This window comes from Octopus bimaculoides, chromosome 3 (assembly GCF_046866305.1).
Source record: "Octopus bimaculoides isolate indiv1 chromosome 3, ASM4686630v1, whole genome shotgun sequence".
In the NCBI taxonomy this organism is placed as follows: domain Eukaryota; kingdom Metazoa; phylum Mollusca; class Cephalopoda; order Octopoda; family Octopodidae; genus Octopus; species Octopus bimaculoides.
Genome location: NC_142930.1, coordinates 24,931,142 through 24,950,284, shown reverse-complemented (window position 1 = coordinate 24,950,284; position 19,143 = coordinate 24,931,142). Strand labels below are relative to the sequence as shown.

The 19,143-nt window shown below is 37.0% G+C and overlaps 1 protein-coding gene across 2 annotated transcripts in view; it reads left to right on the top strand.

Annotated features, from left to right (window-relative positions):
* Positions 1 to 2,067: 2,067 nt before the first annotated feature.
* Positions 2,068 to 19,143, top strand: part of LOC106878285 (uncharacterized) — a 108,298-nt gene continuing 91,222 nt past the window's right edge. The window contains exon 1 of one of the 2 annotated variants that reach the window (XM_089348688.1): positions 2,068 to 2,280. Coding sequence is in view for 1 of the 2 variants with exons in the window: in XM_089348687.1 (XP_089204813.1) it covers positions 2,409 to 2,415 (7 nt within the window). In the remaining variant the exon portion in view is untranslated. Of the gene's footprint in view, positions 2,416 to 19,143 lie in introns of both variants that reach the window. The other variant, XM_089348687.1, reaches the window with a different exon arrangement.

Genomic DNA, 19,143 nt, shown 5'->3' with positions numbered 1-19,143 from the left:
TCTAAATAATTTAGTGTTAAATAAGTTATCTATTAAAAATAATCTATAAAGAACCAAATGAATAATATAAAAAACAAGAATACATATTATTTTCAAATAGTAGAAAATCTTTAGCAAAGTAAAAAACAGTACTTATACAAAACTTGGATTTAAAACACTAGATGATGATGATATACATACATACATACATACATACATACATACATACATGCATGCATACATACATACATACATACATACATACATACATACATATACACACACACGCACACACATATATTTATATTTATTTATATATATATATACATTTGGTGTATGTGTTTGTATCTGTGTGTGTCTGTGATGTGTGTTTGTGTGTGTGTGTGTGCATGTGTGTGCTGTGAGGACCATTGCTTGTCTGCCAGAGAAAGCCTTGCAAAAGACTGTGCCTTGGAGAGGACCTTTCCAGGTGCAATTTGACTGTCAGCTGTAACAGATGACAAAAACCACTTCTATAAATGTGTATGTATGTATGTATGTATGTATGTATGTACACGATATAATATAATTATACTAATATACATACAGGTAAACAAATATATACACACAAACATATATATGCGTGTTATATATATATAGTTCATTGTTCTAATGTCCTGTACCCTGATATGCATGTATATACACATGTAGATGTAAGTATGTACATATATGTGTGTATACATGTATATATATTCTTTGTATTATTATATACATATATATATATATATATGTATATAGATAGATAGATAGATGCGTATATATATATATATATATATATACATTTATATGTATAGACATATGCTTGCTTATGTATAGATGCATGCATATATACAACCCCCCACCACATATACACATGTACATATGTATGTATGCCTCTATATGTATGTACATTTATATGTATAATATTCATACACACACACACACACACACACACATATGTGTGAGCATGTGCATGTATGTGTATATATATATATATCTATATATATGCACATATACACACATGCACACGTATATTTCCACTCTCTGAGTGGTTGGCGTTAGGAAGGGCATCCAGCTGTAGAAACTCTGCCAAATCAGACTGGAGCCTGGTGTTGCCATCCGGTTTCACCAGTCCTCAGTCAAATCGTCCAACCCATGCTAGCATGGAAAGCAGACGTTAAACGATGATGATGATGATGATGATGATCAGCATCACCATTTTACATCTACTTTTCCATGCTGGCAAGAGTTTGATGGGTCGTCATGGTCCAAATCACTTCCTAAATACTTTTTGCGAATATGTTTCACATATGTACACATTTCATGTGTATGTGTGTGTAAATATACACACACAATACACACATACATATATACATATATATCATCATCATCATCATCATCGTTTAACGTCCGCTTTCCATGCTAGCATGGGTTGGACGATTTGACTGAGGACTGGTGAAACCGGATGGCAACACCAGGCTCCAGTCTGATTTGGCAGAGTTTCTACAGCTGGATGCCCTTCCTAACGCCAACCACTCAGAGAGTGTAGTGGGTGCTTTTACGTGTCACCCGCACGAAAACGGCCACGCTCGAAATGGTGTCTTTTATGTGCCACCCGCACAAGCCAGTCCAGGGGCACTGGCAACGATCTCGCTCGAAAATCCTACAGGAGCCAGTCAGGCGGTACTGGCAAACACACACACACACACACACACACACTGATACATGCATACACACACACACTGATACATGCACACACACACGCACACACATATTTACTCATGCATACAAACACATATATTCATTGAGAATGAAAGAGGTGGGGGAGCCAGACAGAAAAAAAAAAACTAATGTTGGTATTTGTTGATGTGTATATAGCTGAGTGAGGAGGGTGTAATTAAAAGGAGAGGGGAGGGGGGAAGAAAGTGGCGTGGTGGAAGAAAATGGCGGGTGGGGGTATGGGTGGGGGGGGGGCGGAGAAAATAAGGAGAGAAAGAAACACTTAAAGAAGAAAAAAACTGCTGCTGGTGGTGGTGGTGGTGGTGGTGGTGGTGGTGGGTGAAGGAAGATGAAAGTGGTTGAGAGAGAAAGAGAGAGAGTAAGAGAAAGAGAGTGCACTTTAACAAGTTGACATCATATAGTGTTACCTCCTAAACTGGAACAGAAGTCGAAGAATACTGGGAGCTGAAAGTACTTTATTCCTTCCTTTTCAAGCATTACTGCCAAGAAACACGCTGTTTCGAAAATTTTCATGTAACTTCAAATCTCCACAACAAGCAATCGGTAATAATAATAATAATAATAATAATAATAATAATAATAATAATAATAATAATAACAATAATAACAATAATAATAATAGTTTCTATAGCAGAAATAAGAGAAATAAATAGTGCTAGTAGCAAATAAGTATGGGAGGTAAGTTGAATTTTAAAAATATTTATTTATTTCATTGCAGCATTTGTTTTCTCTTCCTTTCATTCTTTGTTTCCTTTTTCTTTCTATCTTTCTTTCGTCTTTTGCATTCTTTCTTTCTTTCTTTCTTTCTTTCTCTCTTTTTTCCTTTTTTCTTTCTTTCCTTCTTTCCTTCTTTAATTTTCATGTTTATGAAATTTTCAAGAAAATAAAGAAGAGCAGGAAAATAATTTCAAAATGATTTTAAACTGTAAAATTATTGCTTTTCTCTTCGTTCTTTCTTCAGCTATTTTCAGTTCTTAAATAAAACATTCGTCAGCAGAAATTGTTGTTCCCTGTATATTGTTTTACATATGCACACACAGACACACAGACACACAGACACACACACACATACACTTAAATGTACACACAAACATATGTAAATATATGTATGTGTATATATGTGTGTGTGTGTGTGTGTGTGTGTGTGTGTGTGTGTGTGTGTGTGTGTGTGTGTATTGATACATATATAAAGAGAGAGAGAGAGAGAGAGAAAGAGAAAAGGGAGGATAGATAGATAGATAGATAGATAGATAGATAGATGGATGGTTGGATAGGTAGATGGAGTGATATATAGATGAATAGACTGATGTAGACAAAAATAGACATGATAAACATTGCTGATTTCAACAAATGAGAGAGTGTTCCAATGTTCAAGTTACTTAATCATTGGAACTAACAAATCATTAAAAAAAGAAGTCATTCAATGTTTTGGTTTTCTGTTGGTGATGTTCTTGTTCATCCCCAGGTTAGCCTTGATTGAACAGATCTGTGATCTAAGGCATTCCAACCGTGACCATCCCACCTTTTTTGATTAGCTGAGAACCCAGGACCACATTATCCATTGTAGTCCTTCCCTAAGATAGCAGGGTGTCATTTGAGGGAATACAGCTGCTATTTCTAGCACTTTGAGTGACCACATATAGGCAAATCATTAACTCAAACTTGTTTGGCCTGCAGAAAGAAGCTGAACTCATGGTCTTCATGGGACCATCTAAGACTAAAGAAGTTGACATGACTGATGTTCTTGAACATGTGCAAGCTGATGCCCACATTAGATCATTGTGTACGTGGCCATATATTACAGATTTGTAGGTACTTATTTTGCAAATTCAACCTGAATTTATAATAGGAAACACTTCCCATGAAGTAGGATCATATCCAGACAGTTGAAAGTGTGAATCAAACTTCCTAAGCACACAGCCATGTAACTATCTATCTATCTATCTATGGTGAATGACTAAAAGAATATATATATTTACCTTTCTATCTGTCTATCTCTTTCTATATATATATATATATGTATTGTTTGTTTTTATATCAAGTTATAATAAAAACATATTTTACATTACATTAAACTGAAGGATTACCCAATACTTTTTGCAGGGGACATATCAGTCCAATAAAAGCTAAGCAGGCACTAAGAAGGCAGAAACTTCGAAATCACTGTCAATACAATTCTTGTTGAATAATAGTATAATACACACACACACACACACACACACACACACACACACACACACACACACACACACACACACACACACACACACATACCCAAATAGATACAAGTGAATATGTTTTATAAATGTCTTTGCTGTTCCCTCAGACACTGTGTGTGTGTGGAGGTGCAATGGCCCAGTGGTTAAAGCAGCGAACTCGCGGTCATAGGATTGCAGTTTCGATTCCCAGACCGGGCGTTGTGAATGTTTATTGAGCGAAAACATCTAAAGCTCCACGAGGTTCCGGCAGGGGATGGTGGCGAACCCTGCTGTACTCTTTCACCACAACTTTCTCTCACTCTTACTTCCTGTTTCTGTTGTGCCTGTAATTCAAAGGGTCAGCCTTGTCACACTGTGTCACGCTGAATATCCCCGAGAACTACATTAAAGGTACACGTGTCTGTGGAGTGCTCAGCCACTTGCACGTTAATTTCACGAGCAGGCTGTTCCGTTGATCAGATCAACTGAACCCTCAACGTCGTAAGCGACGGAGTGCCAACTGTGTGTATATATATATATATATATATATATATATATATATATATATATATATATATATATATATATGATGGTCTCTACCGTCATTAGATGACATATGAGGGTTTGGCAATTTCCTATTGAACAACCACACAGATGATTTGTTTATAGCGATCAAATGTTTGTGTACACATAAATTCACTCCCTCCATCAAATTGACATTACCTGTACAGGTGCAACAGGTGCCACATGTCAGATGATGAAATGATCGCATATATATATATATATATATATATATATATATATTCCAATGTCTGTACACATATGTATGCATGAATGCATTTGTGTGTATGTTTGAATAAGCTGCTAAAGTGAAAGTTTAAACTCCAGTCAATTCCAATATGATCAATAAATTTGACTCTATTAATTGTATTGAGTCCCACCCAAATGTTTGTCATTATCCATAATTTTTATTGATTAACATGACATATTGCATTTATGATCATCATCATCATCATCATCATCATCGTTTAACGTCCGCTTTCCATGCTAGCATGGGTTGGACGATTTGACTGAGGACTGGTGAAACCGGATGGCAACACCAGGCTCCAATCTAATTTGGCAGAGTTTCTACAGCTGGATGCCCTTCCTAACGCCAACCACTCAGAGAGTGTAGTGGGTGCTTTTACGTGTCACCCGCACGAAAACGGCCACGCTCGAAATGGTGTCTTTTATGTGCCACCCGCACAAGCCAGTCCAGGGGCACTGGCAACGATCTCACTCGAAAATCCTACGGGAGCCAGTCAGGCGGTACTGGCAACGGCCACGCTCAAAATGGTGCATCTCATGTGCCACCCGCACAAGAGCCAGTCCAGGGGCACTGGCAACGATCTTACTTGGCTTGCCGGGTCTTCTCACGTACAGCACATTTCCAAAGGTCTCGGTCAGTAGTCATCGCCTCGGTGAGGCCCAATGTACGAAGGTCTTGCCTCACGACCTCAGCCCAATATTATATTTTTATATGTATGTATGTATTTGTGTATGTATGTATGTATGTATGCATATATAAAAACACCTGTTCACTTTAATAAATTTGTGATGCAGTGATTAAATCAATGAAGGAACCAATATTTTAATAAGTTCTTTTTAATTTGCTATTATTGTTGTTGTTGTTGTTGTTGTTTAACCCGGGTCAGTCCGGTATCCTTTTTTTTCTTTTTCTTTTTCTAACCTTTGATCAGGGAATCTATATTTGACACTTGTTGCATGTTTGCTTTGAAAAACAGTCATAGTCACCAACAACGGTCGGTAAGTTTAAGTTTCTTATTGATGTTGCTGTCGTTAAGCCCAATGGCAGCCCTAATCCAGCAGACATATAATTGAAGAGATACCAGCTGTGACCATCTCACATTATTTTCAGATTGGTATCGAAAATCTCATTATCTAATGTGTCTGTCCTTCCTTTTTTTTTTTTTGAAAATGGTATGGTTTGATTTCAAAGTGATTTGGCTGCTACTCCTAGTATGTTGAGCAACCATATTCAATGTTCCCGGTCAAGCTCCTAATTTTAGTTTCTTAGTTCAGTTTGTGGAGTACTATTCTTCTTGAAGTTTGGCAGCAAATTTCCTAATTTCAATGAATTATAAAATTGTTTGGCAGAAATGCAACAGAACATAGTTTAATATATTTGTATAATAGTAGAAGAACTTCAGCATAAATGAATTATATACACACACATATATATGCACACACATATATATGCACACACATATATACATATATATATATCATATTGACACCCACTTTTCCTGCTCACATGGGTCAGACAGAATTTGTTGGGGCAGATTTTCTACTGCCAGATGCCCTTCCTGTCACCTGTTTCCAAGAAAGGTAATATTTCCCTATTACCAGGCATGTTCTCACAGGAAATTGGGAAAAAGGGACACTGCTAACATGACAGTGACACTCATGTGCGACCATCGTGTGTGATGCTCAAGCAAGAAACCAGTAACACACACACACACACATATATCTACATATATATGATGAGCTTCTTTCAGTTTGTATCTACCAAATCCACTCATAAGATTTTAGTCAGCCCAGGGCAAGAGCAGAAGACATTTGCCCAAAGTACCACAGTGAGACTGAACATGAAACTACACAGCTAGGAAACAAGCTTCTTTACCGCTCAATCACACATGTACCTACACGCACCATGTTCCTGCATTTTATAAGAGGCAACTGAAGGTCCTAAGAAGCTAGCAATAGGAAGGGCTTTTTCCATAAAACACCATGGCCTCAGAAAAACTCTCATCCATGCCAGCATAGAAAAGCAAATGTAAAACACTGCTTCTGTGACTGTAGATGATATTGTATGTTTGTGTGTGTATTAGGTGAAATAAACATCAGAGATGCTTTTTCCCATGCAGAAACTGCATGAGGTTTTACAAGTGCTGAATCCATTACAATGTAGGGACCCCTTCTGTATCACCAACAGGTATCTCAGACTCATGAATGTTTCAGCTTTTAACCTGTATGCTTACCCTAAGTGGCACAGTGAGGACTGAATTACTCATGATCTGTGGATGGGTTCCACTTGCAGTCTCAATCAATCATAGTCATATATATATTGGGTTGTCCGGAAAGTTCATGCCGATTTATAGTAGCTTACCTTTTGACTTATTTGCCATGAAACCACCTCAGTTCTGAGAAGAGGGTATTTTCAAGTTAAAGGAAAGATGGAGACACATTGTGCAACAAAATGGTTCACATTTGGTTGATTAAAAATTTAATGGCAAGTATTTATTGACTTTTTCTTTCCTTTAAAAATCGGCAGGAACTTTCAGGACAACCCAATATTTATGTATGTATATGTATATGTGGGTGCATTTATTTTCTAAATTCTTTGAAATCATTAATAAAAAATGACTGCTTCCTAAGTAAAACACAAAACTCTATTGTTGGACCTTAGACATCAGCAATGGGATAGAGTTACATGATAAACTTTAGAGAAGCCTTGAATATTTCCACTCTTCCACTTACAGACAGAATTTGCAGAATATGCTAAATGTTTTTTCTTTCATTTCTTAAAAACCTAAATATTTTTTAAAAAATTTGCTTTCACTTTCAGTATCATAACAAAGTATATGATTACAAACACATGTAAATTTATGTCTGGATAATGTTATAAGGTTTTGAAACAATTGCTCAATATTTATATGCTATTATTTATAGATTTATGTGGGCTTCAAGATTCACTGTTCCAAAGCAACTACTATTTCATGTTCTCCAAAAAAGTGTATAAAAATTATTATGATGTCAACATATATGTATATATATATTTATATGCACATACACACACACACAATTCACACATACATACATACAGACAGACTGACCAACATATAAATAGACAGATAGATAGATAGATACATACATACATACAAACATATATACATATATTCAAATATATATATACATATATATTCATATTTATTCCTTCATTGGACACGAAACTCGGCTTGCGAAGACCTGTTGGGGCAAGCGAAAGCGAAATCGTGATGGCACCTATGCCCAGCGTCGCCTTCCTGGCACGTGTAAAGACATTCAAGTGAGATCATTGCCAGTGCCGCTGGACTGGCTCCTGTCCAGGTGGCACATAAAATACACCATTTTGAGCGTGGTCGTTGCCAGTACCACCTGACTGGCTTTTGTGCCGGTGGCACGTAAAAGCACCCACTACACTCTCGGAGTGGTTGGTGTTAGGAAGGACATCCAGCTGTAGAAACTCTGCCAAATCAGATTGGAGCCTGGTGCCGCCTTCTGGCTTGCCAGTCTTCAGTCAAATCGTCCAACCCATGCTAGCATGGAAAGCGGACGTTAAACGATGATGATATGTACATATACATATATATGTGTATGCATGTATCATACATACATAATTATATACACATGTATATATATATGTATACATGTATGCATGTACGTATGTATGTATGTATGTATGTATGTATATATGTATGTATGTATGAATGAATGTATGTATACATGTATGTATTCATAAAAAATAAACACACACACAGACACATACACACACACACACACATACATATATATATGATATATATATATGTATATATATATATATATATATATATATAATTTAAATATAGGATAAAATCTTTATAAGAATTTATCAAGTAGTTAGCATGAAAAAAACCTCATAAGGGAAAAATTTATTAATTATTCCCTATAAATATATATATATATATATATAGCCATGCGGGTGACACGTAACGTGCGGGTGACACGTAAAAGCACCCACTACACTCTCTGAGTGGTTGGCGTTAGGAAGGGCATCCAGCTGTAGAAACTCTGCCAAATCAGACTGGAGCCTGGTGTTGCCATCCGGTTTCACCAGTCCTCAGTCAAATCGTCCAACCCATGCTAGCATGGAAAGCGGACGTTAAACGATGATGATGGATGATGATGATATAGTATGAATATATTGCAATTTACATGATGGGAAATGTTATAGTTTTGTGCCACGTTTTTCTTTTAGCATTCTTTTCCAGTACTTATTCCTTTCTCCAAAACCACCAACACAGAAATTCCTCTGCTTTCGTCAAGTTGCTGATGGTGCCACAGAAATCAGCTCACACCACCCTCAGCATGAAAAAAATAAAATATGTTCCTTTTAAAAGCATGTTACTTTTGTTGTTGTTGTTGTTGTTGTTGTTGTTGTTGTTTAGACTCCAGTCAAACGTGATCAAGCAAATCTCCGATCAGAGGTGTACCAGCTGTGACCATCATGTCTCTCTCTCTCTCCCCCCTATTTTTTTTGTTTTTTTCTAAATTTTTACTTACGTGTATAATGTATATCTAGTGCATGACGAAAAGTATTCTATCTATAATCATTTATAAATTTCCCAGATTACATTATAACTAAAGTTTTCCTTCACATTTTTATTGAAGTAAAGTGTACTTTTAGGGATGTTTGGCTGTTATTTCTAGTAAGTCATGCAACCACAGTGAGTTCATTTCAATGGTGTGTTTGTCTTAGTAGTGGTAATTTCCTGCATCAGTCTTTAGTGAATCATATTAGTATGTATCTATTTCAAGAGAATGAGAAGCAAGCCGATGTACATTCATCCTTCTGTGACCAAGTCACATTTCTAAGCAGTTTTTGCAAAATGCCTGACTATAAAAATCATATTAAGTAGAACTGGTAGAATGTCAGACAAAATGCCTTGTAATATTTAGTTACAAACCCCTGACATCCTGAGTTCAAATTTTGCAAAGGTTTGGCTTTACTTTTCATCTAACACACTCCTCCAGATTTGTGGTCTTCTAACCATAATAGAGATGGTTATTATTAGCAGAATCAGTAGAGAATCAATCAAAATGTCCTACAGTATTTAATTATGCACCTCTACAATCTGACTTCAGATCCCACTGGGCTCTCTATATCTTTCCTCTTATAGCCGATGAAATAAATATCAACCAACCAAACACACACACACACACACACACACACACACACACACACACACACACACACACACACACGCGCGCGCACGCACACACACACACACACACACACACACACACACACACACACACACACACACACACACACACACACACACACACACACAGGGTGTTTGAGATTGCAAGACAGTGTGTGAGAGAAAATTATGATGTCAGGAGAGAAATGTGTCTGCATGGATGATGGTGCACCTGCATTTAATGATTCTACAAAGAAAAAGGCTTGGAAATACCATTGTGAAAGACTGCTGAATGTGGAGAATGAATGAGAGGAGGAGAGTCTACCAAATGTTGACCCATCTGAGGGACCAGCTATCCGAATTACCAGTACCCTGGTAGATAAAGCAATTAAGGATATGAAGACAGGGAAAGCCCCCAGGCCATCAGGAATCACCGCTGTGATGCTTAAAATATCTAGCAATGTGGGTTAGGGTCTAATCACCTGTATTGTAAATCAGGTGGTTCACAAAGGAATCATACCCAATGACTGGTGTAGCAGCATCATAGTTAACTGCTACAAGAGTAAAGGTGGTGCCTTAGATAGAAATAATTACAGAGGTATCAAATTGTTGGATCAGGTGATGAAAGTTACAGAAGGAGTCATAGCCCAACTAATTAGGGAGAGAGTTAGCCTAGATGAGATGCAGTTTGGTTTTGTGCCAGGGAGAAGCACCACTGGTGCTATGTTTTTGGTAAGGCAGCTGCAGGAGAAATACATAGCCAGAGATAAACCTCTGTACTTGACTTTGTTGACTTGGAGAAAGCCTTTGAGGTAGAGTTAGTCCCAGTAAGACATGGGCCGAGTTGGTGAAGCATAATCTTTGACCTTTAGGCCTCACAGTGGCAATGTCTAGTGACCGAGGATATGCAGTGCTTGAGAAGACCCATCAAGCCAAGTGAAATCATAATTGTGGCTGATGCTGGTGGCATGGGTGCTAGTTATAAAGAGCCCCTTTCAAGCATTGAGCCTCATGGAAGTAAAGTGGCTGAGCTCCTTTCCAGCATTGGACCTCACAGAGGCTAAGTGGCTGAGCTCCTTTCGAGTGTTGGGCCTCACGGTGACAATGACCGAGACCTTTGGCATTATGTCATGCTTGAGAAGATGACCCATCAAGCTGAGAAAAATCACAGTTGTGGCAGATACCGGTATCACGCAAATTACACCTGTGCTAGTGGCATGTAAAAGCACCTATTACACTCTCGGAGTGGTGGGCATTCAGTCATAGAAACTATGCCAAATCAGACTGGAGTCCACTGCAGTCTTCCAGCTTGCCAGCCCTGGTCAAACTGTCCAACCCATGCAGCATGGGCAATGGACCTTAAATGATGATGATGATGATATATATATATATATATATATATATATATATATATATATATACACATACACACATAGATAGATAGATAGATAGACCCAGGAAGACATGTGAGAAAGTGGTGAAAAAAGGATCTACAGACATTGGGACCCACAGAGGGGAGGACAGGGGACCAAAACTCCTAACAGTTTGCTGTACTTGAAAAGACAGGTCAAGCTAAGTAAAAGCATGGTCGTCCTTGCATACAGGTTGTCCCCTGCATCCCTCTCCAGCTGAACATTCCTAACCTTGCAGGTTCATGGGTGCTGGTGCCTTGTAAAAAGCACTTGTACCAGTGCCATATAAATGCACCTATGCCAGTGCTGCATAAAAGCACCTGGTACACTCTGTAAAGTGGTTGGCATGAGGAAGGGAATCCAGCTGTAGAAACCATTGCCAAAAGAGACATGGAGCCTGGGCAGCTCTCCTGCTGGCCAGCTCCTATCAAACCGTCCAACCCATGCCAGCATGGAAAATGGATGTTAAATGATGATGAGGAGGAGGAGGAGGAGGAGGAGGGGGGTATCAATTTATGTATATATGAGTGTGAGTGAGTGTGTGTGTCTGGGTAAATCATCAGTGAGAAACATGAATAGCTGGTGATTTTTAAACAAAGCTCTTTGTTATATTTGCTCTACTGTGGGTAACAGATACTCCTTTGTCATCCTTGCCAACTGAAATACTGTGAATAAAGTATGATTGACCCATGGGAAATCAGTAGTCAGTGGCACTACTGTTCACCAACTGCAATATAAAATACAAATAAGCAGGTACTGAGGTTGATTGTATCAACTGTTTTCACTGAATGAATGAATTCTTGGCCTGGCAGAATTGTTAGAGCATCATAAAAAATGTTGTGTAGTTTTGTTCTAGCTATTTGCATTCTCAGTTGAAATCCTACCAAGGTCAACTTTGGTTTTCATTCTTTCATCAGTAAAATAAAGCACCAGCCGAGTATTGGGGCAAGTCATGTTGACCATCTCCCCTCCGACTCTCAAAATTGCTAACCCCTTCATCCCTCAAAATTGCTAACCTCGTGTGCCAGACAAAATGCTTAGCAGCCTTTCTTCCAATTACATGTTCTGAGTTCAAAGGCTGCTGGGATTGACTTTGCTTTTCATCCTTTCGGGGTTGATAAAATAGGTGCCAGTTGAGCACTGTGGTTGATGTGACCAACTTACCCCTTCTGAAATCACTGGCCTTGTGCTAAAATTTGAAACCATTATTATTCAGTTTGACTCAGGTTTGTTCTTATTCCTGGTAGAATTCATGTGGGTAGTGGGTTACTACTTGTAGCCTTAGATATCCATAAGCTTTCAATAATCTTTCAAGTGCTCAAAACCCTCTGATTATCTTTCCTGACCCTAAGAAGCAAACTTTCTGTAGACGTTTTACAGGACATTCTATTCCAATCTCTTTCAATCATTTGTCTATATCATTATTCACAGTTCCTAATGCAACAATTATTTCAGGCACACTCTTTAGAGTTTTCATACTCCAAATTCACACAATTTCAAATTTTAAGAGATTGCATTTTTATAATTTTTCATCTTCTTTCATTACAATCCTGGAATCAAACAGACATGATGGATCAATTAGTAAGGAACTTCGTTTTTTTCATGTATATTACTGTTATATTTGGTTTATTATTTTCTTATCTATTTGAATAGGAAAGTTCCATAAAGCTTGCATTTCTTCAGCTCAAGCATTCTTTCAACCCAATGATCATACCATGTAATTCCAGCTTCAAACCCCCATTTCTGACAAAACTTCCAGTGCAAAGCTTTCACAACTTTGTCATGCCCCCATTTCTTATATTTACTCTGAGCCAACTTGCGATATTCTGCAACAATGTTTGCCATAGCTGCAATAATAAGATTTTCTGCTCCTTTTTTTTAATTGCTCTTTTTTTCAACCAAGCCAGGTTTTTATTCAACATACATTCTCAGTGACTTCTTAAAACCGATTATGCAAAGCTTTCAATTTGTTTAACATACATTTGTTGTCCTTTTCTCCTATTTCACACTTGATCACCTGTTCTTTATTCACTGCCTTTAGTAATTTCTCTGTGTTGCTCTGTAAATATTCCATTATTATTATTACTATTATCATTATTATTATTATTATTATTATTATCATCATCTTATTATTAAGACAGCAAGCTGGCAGAATCTATCTTTACATTCTGAGCTCAAATTCCATCGATGTCAACTCTACCTTTCCTCCTTTCTGAGTTGATAAAATAAGTAGCAGTCAAGCACTGGGGTTGATGTAATTGACTTTCTCCCTCCCACAAAATTTCAGGTTTTGTGCCTTTAGTAGAAAGGATTATCATCATCATTATTATTATTATTCAGTAGTCTTAGTTTTATAACGTGCTTTCAGTGCAGCTCTGTGTGCCTTGGGTATGTGCTGTGGTTTGCTGTGGTGCTCTTATTTTCACTGTATTGAAAGCGTTTTATGTAGGATATGTCCAGTGCCTAGTAATGCTGTTTTCTGTATGTTATATATACTTGTAAGTCCTGGTGTTTTTGTTATGTATTTGTCTGGATGTTTTTTATCATCCCTAATGCACCTACTATGATAGGAACTGTTTCTGTTTTTAGGCTCCACATTCTAGTTACCCTTGTTTCAAGATCTTTGTAGTTTGAAAGTTTCTCCATTTCTTTTAGAGAAACGTTGTCATCTGTTGGTATTGATTCATCGATCAGAAAGCATTTTTTTAATCTCTAACAACTATATCTGGCCTATTAGCCTTAATTTTTCTATGTGTGTATTGGCATATCCAAGAGTATGGCTGCTTTCTCATTTTCTATGACTTTTTCTAGGGTGTGCCTACACCAATCTTTTTTCTGATGTTATTCCATAGTGTTGGCATAGCTTCCAGTGTATATAGGTCCCAACTCTGTCGTGTTTGTGGATATATTCCTTCTTAGCCAAGTTTATTGTTTCTTCTCCATCACCACATATTCTGCAGTTACTTCTTGTATTTCTTTTCATTATGTGTTTTTGGTGATTTCTGATAGGAAGGCTTTGATCTTGTGCCACAATTAAAAATCCTTCAGTCTCTACTTTGAGTCTTGAGCTTCTCAGTTTCTTCTTGTTGGGATTTTGCTTTGCCCATCTCTTTTCTGTTTAGCTTAACCCAATGTTTGCCATTTATGGGCTTTTCTTGCCATTGTTTTATCTAATTATCATTATTATTGTCATTATTATTATTATTATTATTATTACTATTATATATACATACAATGGGCTTCTTTCAGTTTCCATATACCAAATCCACTCACAAGGCTTTGGTCATCCCGAGGCTATAGTAGAAAATACTTGCCAAAAGTGCCACACAGTGGAACTAAATGCAGAACCATGTGGTTGGGAAAAAAGCTTCTTGCTACATAGCCATGCTTGTTCCTACACACACACACACACACACACACATATATATATATATATATTCTATAATTCTGCTTAGTCACAGTTAAACCAATAGCCAGTTTTAAAAATTAGTATACTTATAGTGCATGGTATTTCTGAGCTCTGGCAGCAAGGCAGCATGCACTCTAAACTCCTATATAAACTGGAAAATAAGTACAGACCATAATTTCAATTTATAAATATACAACAAAGAACAGGAGTCACATAATCACATTCATTGGTTTACGGTTGTTTCTGCTCTATGGAATTGTGCTCTTTGAGTGAGAAAGAATGTGGTGTAACTTTGATGAATCCAGTGATTGTGATTATGTAAGTCCCTTTTCTTTTGTAATTAATTAATACATATACATATACATATATATATATATATATATATATATATATATATATATATATATATATATCATCATCATCATCGTTTAACATCCGCTTTCCATGCTGGCATGGGTTGGACGATTTGACTGAGGATTGGCAAGCCAAAAGGTTGCACCAGGCTCCAATCTGATCTGGCAGAGTTTCTACAGCTGGATGCCCTTCCTAACGCCAACCACTCCGAGAGTGTAGTGGGTGCTTTTACGTGCCACCGGCACGAGGGCCAGTCACACGGTACTGGCAATGGCCACACTCAAAAAGGTGTTTTTTACGTGCCACTTGCACGGGAGCCAGTCCAGCAGCACTGGCAACGACCTCGCTCAAATGATGGAAAAAATAACTTGCTAAACCTCCCTCAAATCACTTCTTAACATTTTAAAAATGAAGCGCATACTACATGATATAATTTTAAATATATCAGAATTAAAAACAAAATTGGATGGTCACTGCTCAGATGTTTTTGATCAGAACTCTACTCAGACAGAATGACTTGGGGCTAAACAACAACAAGCAATCAGATATAGACTGCATACTGGAGCAAAAACATGTCCAAACTGTAATACTGCACTCTAAATTATTAACCACTACATGTGCAATATGGTTCTCTGTTAAGTGGAAGCATATCTGGGATGGTTTGTATGATCAGTTATGCAGCTCTGGGTTGATCAGAGCTAACCCAGTGCTATTCAACAATTCTAAAAATAACAATAACAATATATATGCTAAACAATCAATATAAAACTATCTGCAGTATTGCATTGCAATGATGATCAGACAGGTTAAGTCAAGTCAGTTAATATTGTCATTAATATGGCAATCTATATTGACAATTAATATATTCTGCCTCTGCTGGCAATTAGTGTATGCACTCTATTTTTGGTGAGGTTATATGCTCATCTGGGTTTCTATGAAGATTCAAATCCTTCAAAGGTTGACTTGGACTTTTGTTCTTTTGGAGTTTATATAATAAATACTTAAATTTTCTGGATGTAGCTTTAAACCAACTTCACCCATACCTTAAAATGTTACCCTTATGTCTTAGTAGGGTGTTATATCTATCATTTGGTTCACATCAACATCCAATTAATACCAACATTGCTATCTGTACTGATGCTGCTATCAGATATAAATCAACTGATTTAGTCAGCAAATAGTTTCAGTAGTTGTGTTATTTGATAATGACCTGAACTTTATTATGGTAACGTCTGCAACATTCTAAAAACAATAATGGATTGGCAGAACAAATTGAATGCTTTGTGATATTTGTTCCAACTCCCTACATTCTGAGTTCAACTTTACCTTTCATCATTTAGGGGTTGTTAGGGGTTGATAGATGAAGTACAACTGCAGGTCTAGGTATGATTCTTCTTTCCATGGATTCTACACGCATTTCAAAGATCCAGCCTTGTATCATTTCAAAAAATACGTTTCTATCAGCATGAAGAATATTGGGATATTTGTGGTTTTCATCACTGTTTACAATTCTGTTCCAAATGTTTTCAAATTTGGTATATGGATTAAGTTTTGTATACTAATTATGAAAATGAAATTCATTTTTTCCATAAATCCATAATTAAAAAGTTATTAGCCTTTAAAATTTGCAAAATTTGGGTATTTTAGCCAATCAGAAGTGAATATTTTACATATCACCATGGCAAAAAATTGTTTCGATAATAACCAAAGATGTTGTGCATGCACAGAAGGAGGAGAAGGAGATACGGAGAAGATAATGTATTTTATAAAATCCTAGAGTGTATTGCAAACTTTCGTTCTTGAATTTTTTAAACTAATAAATGTCTGTTTTAAGTAATGTTTTGGCTATTATTTCTAGCAACTCCTGTTGGTTTGTTTGTTTGTAACTTTTAAATATTTAATTTGCTCGCAAATGTTTTAATGTTAACTTCTTTGCTTGTGTATATTTCAATGTTTTGACTGTTATTTCTAGCAATGTTTTGACATGGCTGTGTTACTTTGGAGGGCAGATCTTCTTTCAGTATTGTGCCAATGTCGTGGTCATTTATTATCTCTTTTGAGTGGGTCAGCATCTTAAGACAAGTTTAAGTTTTTACTATGTTGCCACATGTCTCCCTGAGTTTCTCACTTCTGCTGGTTCCATTAACCATGAGTGCATGACATTTCTTTTTATACAATTTTAATCACCAACACAATCTTCCCTTTGGTGCACAACTGATTTCTGACATTATTTTTTTCTCTAAGCTCATTTGTACTCCATCATTTGTACACACTAAGCTCATTTGTACTCCATCATTTGTACACACTAATATTACACATTAAGTAGAACATCATTGTTCACTTCATTTCATTCTAGTCTTCACCAATACTCTGTATTCAAGGCCCATGTTTCACGATTGTGTAATATTACACTTTGCATACAAACATTATAGCCTGCCTTGACTCTGAAAGAGAAACTTTGTTACTAGCAGAAGTAAAAACTCCCTGATTTTCTCCATTTCCATTCTTACTTTGGCTATTATGTTTTTGAAACAACTACCTCCACTGTTACATAGGTGGCCTAGGTAACATACTATCAACTACTTCTTGAGAGCCACCCAGGTATTAGAGATCATCTATTACAAGGGTGCTTCTAGTGCTTACTACAACTATGTATATGAATTTCATCTCCCCTAGTAGCCTGCCTGTAATTCCACTATAACTCTTGTGTATCAATAGGTTACACTAGCAACATTATAGAGAATTTCTATCTATTCCTTTTCTGTTTATTGAACAGGGCTGTTTCCTTGCTGATAGCAGGATCTTGTCTCCTTCCCTACTAATTAAAACTTTAGTCTTTGCTAAATTTACTTTAAGGCCTCTTGATTCTAGATTCTGATACCAAGTCTGGAATTCTCTAAACCCTGAACAAATTCAGCTATAATTAGTCTTCTGAATACAAGACTTTCCACGGACAATCAGTTTTAAACTCCTCTGTTGAGGCCTAGAGGTCATTATTAAACATGAAGAGGCTGAGGACTAAGCCCTGATTGATCCCTATTCACATGCTAAATTCATTGCTGACTCTCACCTGTATTTTTGCATGGCTCGAACAACCCTCATAAGCCATTTGTTTCACCTTGTTTTTTTCTTTTGTAATGACCATCAGACTACATAGAAATTGGTCAAACACCTTCTTCAAACAAACAAGGTATAGGGGCTTATTCCTAGCTAAGGTCTTTTGCAGTTGCTCACTAGAAAGATTACGGCAGTCACACCTCTTCCAGATCCAAAGCTGAACTGTATCACATCTAAGCTAGTTTTTTTTTCCCCAATCAATCTGGCTACTACTCTTTTCTGTAACTTTATCAACCTTGTGCAATAATTAGATGCCTCTACAATTTCTCCTTCAAGTGTATCATCTTTGCACTTGTAACAGTTGATACTAATGCTGCTATGCCAGTCAGTGGCTCCAACACCTTCCTATACTATCAGATTAAACTATTCAAGAGACTAGCCTGTGCTTGATTCCATGTTGACCAAGAAAGAGAAAGGCAGGACTGATAGATTTTGGTACCGGTGTTGCTACGGGGGACAAAAAACGTAAAGTACTGAAATTAATTCTGCAAGGTACTTCGTAGGACGTTCTAGCAATTCCGCCAATGCACCGTCTGGCATGGATACTTTATTTATCGATCCGAAGGAATGGCAAAAGTGACTTCGGCAGGATTTGAAATCAGAGCTTTCTAACGACTGCCAATACACCTTATCCCGGTTCATCCATCGACTCAAGGGTGTGATGTCGAGACGGTGCTTGTGTCTGCTCGCGACTATATGGGCACCTAAAACTGCTAAAAGAAAGCATGGTGCATGTTGGTACTAAATCAAACTTGATAGCAATAGCCGTACTTATATGAATACATGCATAGATAATATGCAATTCATATGTACATTTATAAGTGTAACACGAACGTATATTTAAAACAATCTTTTATTGCAACCACAAAATAACATCAAATTACAATGCTATAAACAAGTAAAACAGAGTA